The 6,386-nt window shown below is 39.3% G+C and overlaps 1 protein-coding gene across 1 annotated transcript in view; it reads left to right on the plus strand.

Moving 5' to 3' along the window:
* The window catches only part of Macir (macrophage immunometabolism regulator), a 56,120-nt gene extending 50,412 nt beyond the window's left edge, over positions 1–5,708 (plus strand). The window contains exon 4 of the mRNA XM_048331255.1: positions 4,885–5,708. Within this exon, the coding sequence (XP_048187212.1) occupies positions 4,885–4,931 (47 nt within the window). The 3' untranslated portion in view covers positions 4,932–5,708. The remainder of the gene's footprint in view (positions 1–4,884) is intronic.
* Positions 5,709–6,386: the final 678 nt, after the last annotated feature.

Below are 6,386 nucleotides of genomic sequence, written 5' to 3' on the forward strand. Positions count from 1 at the left end.
TTCAAGACTGGAAGTGCAGGTGAGGTCTTACCAACCTCAACCGTTTGGAGCTTTTGCTTTTTATCCACCTCGTTTTAATTTTTAAGGGCTAGGTCTGTAGTAGAGTGAGGAAGAGGCAGGCATTCATCAGGATCCGGTCTGCGGACAGGCTGGTTGCGGGAGCATTGGCCATAGCCTTCTTGGTTCTGGTTGCAGCCCTCAGGTACAGAGCTACTCAGCAAGCTTACCAAGGTGCGCTTTCCCCAGAAGCAGGTGCGCCACCCAGGCCACACCAAGGACGCTCGGGCGGGGAGCGGTCAGCAGAGACCCCTGGGCTTCAGTCCATGTTGTCCTTCATCCAGGGCCCTTCCTTCCAAGGCTGCCTGAGGACTCGTACCCGGTTCATCAACGGTAATATGTGATTAACCACTTTGTTTTGGTTCCTGAATTTCCTTATTTTATCTAAGTTTACACTGTGATTTGGCAATGATGTCAAAATTGTGTGATTTCTCAGACATACATCCAGATATTTGAAAAGAGGTCAATAGTATATATTAACTGTATAAAGGGCTTTCCCGTGGCATTCACACAGGCAAACGGTGTATTTTTATCTGTTCCTCTTTCTTTCTGGACCGTTTTGGGTGAGTTTCCTTATGCCATCTTCATACATAGACACAATGTACTCTGATATTCTTAACTACCATCGTATCATTCTCTTTTCTTCTCTTCCCTCCCACTTTTCTCTCTCAAATGGTCCTGCATTTATATTTATGTAATTTCAGAATATAAATATATACCGCAAGCTCCACGTCTAAATGACAGGCATATTCAGGAAAAAGACTTGTTAGATATAGTGTTTCTCTGGCAAAAGGATGTACATCACTGGCATTCTAAGACAATGTTTGGGACCATAAACCGCTGCCCACTACTCAGTGCGTACCACAGACTCCCAGACTGTGTCATGTGTCACGATGATGAGTGTGTAGAGCTAATTGTGTGGCCTATGGCCTTGCTGTAGAAGCAGCAGAGGTCTCATCTCCTACTTCCACTCTCTTGTGCCTAAGCAGGCTGATGTTTGCTAAGCCTCACAAGTCGCCTCTGGAAAATGGGTGGAGCTTCATATGTTGGTATGGAGGTTAGTGTAAACAAAACCAAACACACCTGCCATGCATTGTATAACACAAAGAGAGGAAAATGAAACTAGAACAGTTTTACTGGGGCAAAGATATTTCTGTGGATGGCCACGTGAAAACCCATGATAACAGCCTGAGAAAAATATGAATCGTTACCTAGCAAAAGCTAGCCTGCCTTAGTGAAGTCTGCTCTTTCCTTCGTGTCAACACAGGCATGGGGGTACATAATTTTGAATTTAATTTTGAACTGAAATATATTCTGAGAACTGAGAGGATTTAGTTAAGAATCTATAATAGCCAACGATACTTAAAATTATTTGCTGAATAATCTCATGAAAAATAGAACTGACTTTTACTATGGTGAGATGTGATTTTACACCCACTGTATTAATGTAGCTTTGTCTGGCCTTTTAATGATGGCTTCTAATTCTTCCTGAGAAAAAAAATAATTTAGCACATCAAGAAGTAGGTCATGCTGTGCAGAGATTTCTCTTCTTATCCTGGTGTGTGCTTACACAGTAGAATGTGAATTCCGACTCTTCACAGTGAAAAGCATGCGGTACGGACATCTATACGGGGCTTCAGAAATATTACAAACTTAATTACTGACAATATTGCTGCAGTTGTTTTGAATGCAATTTTTTTCTTGTTGCTGGGTTAGTTTCTTTTTTTTTCTTTAATGAAATATTGTTGCAATACACACTTGTCTGAAAGACTTTGTTTTGTTTAACGGACTGTTCTAATTGAGACTCTTGTGTAGAAACCTCCCTGAGGGAAGCCCTATAATTGGTGGAATCAGGAAGGACATGTCCGTTATGCTAGGTAGTTTCATCTTCCTGAAGCCACAGCCCCTAATGCTTTAATTGATCTCATACCTTCTTCACCACCCAGAACTGCCATTAACTTTCCAAAAAAAAAAATTTGGAACAGCATGTAAGCATACACAATTCACATTGTCATTAGAATGCATTTGTACATTAATCTTGTGTAATGCCAAATAATTCTGCCTGGAAGGTGTTGTGAAGATGTCTATTGAACTATCAATAGTGTTTCGAGATTCATGGAACAAAACAAAGAAAAGTTTACCCAAAGTACAAGAATGTTTTCTTAACATGTGTTATTCTAAGATAATGAAGATAAAGTGCTAAAAATTAAGTTCATCCTGCATGATATTTCATCAGTATTTCCCTGGAGTAAGCTAGACATAGATTTTTTTTAAGGTTTCCATAAATGCATGCAGGGAATTAGTCTATCCCTACTTGCCATCTAAATCTGAACAATTCATTTTAACCTAGACCCATGTCAATTCAATAATTTCAGTCAGTGTTCCTATTCTGGTTTTCATAATATTTAGATTTTTTTCAAGTTCTATAATAGCACATACATCTTTTTTTTTTTTTGCCTGGGGCTTGAATTCAAGGCCTGGGTGCTGCCCCTGAGCTTCTTTTGCTCAAGGCTAGCACTCTACCACTTGAGCCACAGTGCCACTTCTGGATTTTTCTATTTATGTAGTATTGAAGAATTTAATCCAGGGCGTCATGCACGCTAAGGCAAGCACTTTACCACTAAGCCATACTCCTAGCCCTTAAAATTATGTTTATTGTACTATCTGCCCTAGTTATAAAACATCAAAATATAATCACATAACTTTTATTGAAAGGAAACGCATCAAATAACTACCTTTGGTAAATAAATCTTTGAGTGATGATTCATTCCCTTCTTTGGCCAATCGTACTCTTATTCATTCTTCTGGCAAGGGTTTATTGAGAACCTGGCATGTAATAGTCAGATACTAGAGCTGTACCTTCAATGAGGAGCAGAAGTATTATTAAGACTTGAATTTAGTGGGGAAGACACACATTAATTTAAAATAACACACAAATAAATGCCAAACTATGACGGTAGTCAGTGCTATGAGGAAGGAGACCTTGAATTCCACATCTGAGAGGAAATGGACCATGCTTTTCATTACAAGGCTGGCGTATTCCACTTCCCATGGTGATCTCCAGTTGCATCTGTTTAGAGTTTATTCTGCTATATAGTAAAGCTACTGATTTATGCATGTTGGTCTTATATACTGCTTCTTTGCTAAAAGTGGTTCCTTAGATCCAAACATCTTTTGGATCCTATAAAAATGTGATCATACCACTTTATCTTGTTTACCATTTTATCATATTTATCAGTCAACTCTCAGTGGCAATTATCAGAAAAATAAACAAGAAATTATGGTGAGAATATGGGTGAAAAGAAACACCCATGAATTGCTAGTGGGAATGTAACATAGTGTGGCCACTATGAAAATGAGGCATTCTTCCAAAAACTAAAAATAGATCTACTTTATGACCTTGTTCTATTACGCTAGGGCATATATCTGAAGGAGTGTAAATAAACACACAGAAAGATTCCTGCACAGCCTGTTTATTCCATTGCTGTCTGTGATAGCCAAGCTATAGAATCAGCCTTGGTGCTCAACAATTAGTTTATGGATAAAGAAAATATGGCGTGTCTATCTATACATTATATATATGCTATATACATACACGCCATATTTTCTTTATTATTCACCTCTAAAGAACAATTAAATTTACGTCTGCGTGATGGTGGCTTACACCACTAGGCCTTAGCTGTTCAAAAGACTGAGATCTGAGGATTGTGATTCAAAGTAGGGTTGGACAGGAAAGTGTGTGGCCATCTTTTCTCCAACTAACGAGCAAAAGTGGAGCTGTCGGGCTGGGGATATGGCCTAGTGGCAAGAGTGCCTGCCTCAGATACACGAGGCCCTAGGTTCGATTCCCCAGCACCACATATACAGAAAACGGCCAGAAGCGGCGCTGTGGCTCAAGTGGCAGAGTGCTAGCCTTGAGCGGGAAGAAGCCAGGGACAGTGCTCAGGCCCTGAGTCCAAGGCCCAGGACTGGCCAAAAAAAAAAAAAAAAAAGTGGAGCTGTGACGCAAGTGGTAGAGAGCCAGCCTTGAGCAGAAAAGCTCAGGGGCAGTGCCCAGGTTCTGGAGATCATCATGCTGATTGACATAAACCAGTCTCAAACAGTCAATTAGCACGTTTTCACTCGTGTGAAATGGCTACATTTACATTATATGTAGATGTAAAACGATGATGGAAATGTTAATGGTTGGACATGTGTATAAAGTAGGGGAATCAAAGGGAACAGTGAGGAGGAATGAAGAGGATGTGAGAAGGCAAAAAGTTGAAGTATTTAACAGATATATGAAAGAAAGCACAATGAAACCCACCAAACACTGAAAAAGGAGGGATGTAGGATTATTGTAATAGTGAGGGTGAACTTGTTCAAAGTGTACAGTGTGCATCTGTTAAATTATTACCATGAAACCTCTTGTACTATTGATGTTTGCTGGAAGTTAGTAAAAGAAGTAGAGCAATACAGTTTACTTAATTTCTTTCATTAAATAACAATGACTAGGTGAGTGGCAAAGATAAGTCCCAAAGTGTTTAATTGGTGTTAGTATTAAAACTTTTCACATTGCCAGTCAGCTTACTACTCTGTCCAAAGCTAATTAGTATACATTGAGAATGTGTTGTTACTGAAATTCAGTGTGAAGAAAAGGTATATGTAAACACGATATTAATAATGTTGTCATTAGCAAACAAAACTCAACTTTCTAGTACAGGACAGTTTCAAATACATGATGAAGTAGTTTTTGAAATTATCCAAAGATTCAATTTATTATTCTCTGTGCTTCTTGATCAAAGATGCCAAATATTCTTATTATGAGAGATTCTTTTCTCTTTGTAGTGATTGGGATTAATCTGAAGATCTTGTGCATGCCTAGCAAGTGCTGACTACTGAACCACAACTGTAGTCTCGAAACACTTGTTACAGTAATACAAATTTGAAGATTACCTCCCATCCCCATACACACATTAATGTTGTGTAACATTATTAAATACAGTGGCACTTTGGAATGTTGTTGGATCATATGTGAGTCTAAAGGTAGAGAATTTACAACACACACACAATACTGGGGAGGTATGCGGTTGAGGGCTGTATATAAGTAGATGTAAGGTGCTATAGTTTGTTGTTATTCAACTCCAATGTCCATGGTAAGTAAGCTGAGATATCGTTTTTAAGTTATCAATTTTGATTTTATTGGAGGAAATGATACTTTAGGAATTCTAAAATTAGTTACAGAGAATGGTATGGTGATCTTGAGAGAGAAGTGTGTTACAAGTCCTTGGTTAAAGCTTGGAAAATTTTTGAGTCTTAGGAATAAGATGATTGGAAAGTGCCCAGGAATGCCTGAGGTAAGGGAGAAATGAGTCATCAACCCGGGAAAATAAGATTATCAACAGTATGGCTTCAGCTTATGTTTCATTTTCAAGACTGAAACTGAACTAGCAAACTTTAACTCCCAACTTGCTTTTGGAGTCTATAAGGTGATTATTTTATACAGTGATTAACCAACTGGAAATTTTTGTCATACTTGTCCAAAGACTCAGTCCTCTGAATCACCTACATTCCAGCATGGTGATTTTACCCCTTATTTATTTCTGCACGCCATCCATTTACTTCCCTCCTCCCACTTTTCCCTTACTCAGGCTCTGCCTGGCCTTTCTTGCTTCCAGGTTTTATTTCCTCTCTCATTTCCTTTATCCTCCCCATGGACTAATGAATGAAAACAACAAGATAAAAATTCCCACATATTTCACTGTGTAAAAGGTAAGAAGCATCTCCGAGACCAAAGCAGATCTTTGGAGGAAGAATGTTACGGCTCTCACTGTCAGGGCCCGCACCTTCTGAGTCATATCCTTACGCTGTCCATCCTTCCCATGACCAGCTGGCCGAGGACATTGTCAGGCTCTCGGGATGTGACATGTGCAGCGACATCTTAGAGGACTTGCTTGTGCTGTTGCTTCGGCTTTTCCTTTCCCACTGCAATCAAATGAAAGCTTACCACTCCCATCTACAGTCTCCCTTCCCCGTGGTAGACCGTAAAGTCAAATCACTCTACAAATACATCTCCTTAGTAATTCAAAGTGGCAAGATCGCTTTTTATATTATCCTCACCATATTGGATTTTCAAAATTTCTATGGACCCGATTCCAGCCAGGCTTGCTTTACAGGACCCGTTTATGCACTTATTGAGATCAGGTGGCAAATCTTCCCTAGTTTCAACAGATGAGTAGAGTGATATGGAAAGCTTCCTTAGGGCTGCCCTTTGTGTGATAAAAAGAAACCAGCTTTATTTTTAATTTCACCCACATTTATAGATCCACTCTGACACAGATAAAGAAGTT

Source organism: Perognathus longimembris, chromosome 22, assembly GCF_023159225.1.
Source record: "Perognathus longimembris pacificus isolate PPM17 chromosome 22, ASM2315922v1, whole genome shotgun sequence".
In the NCBI taxonomy this organism is placed as follows: domain Eukaryota; kingdom Metazoa; phylum Chordata; class Mammalia; order Rodentia; family Heteromyidae; genus Perognathus; species Perognathus longimembris.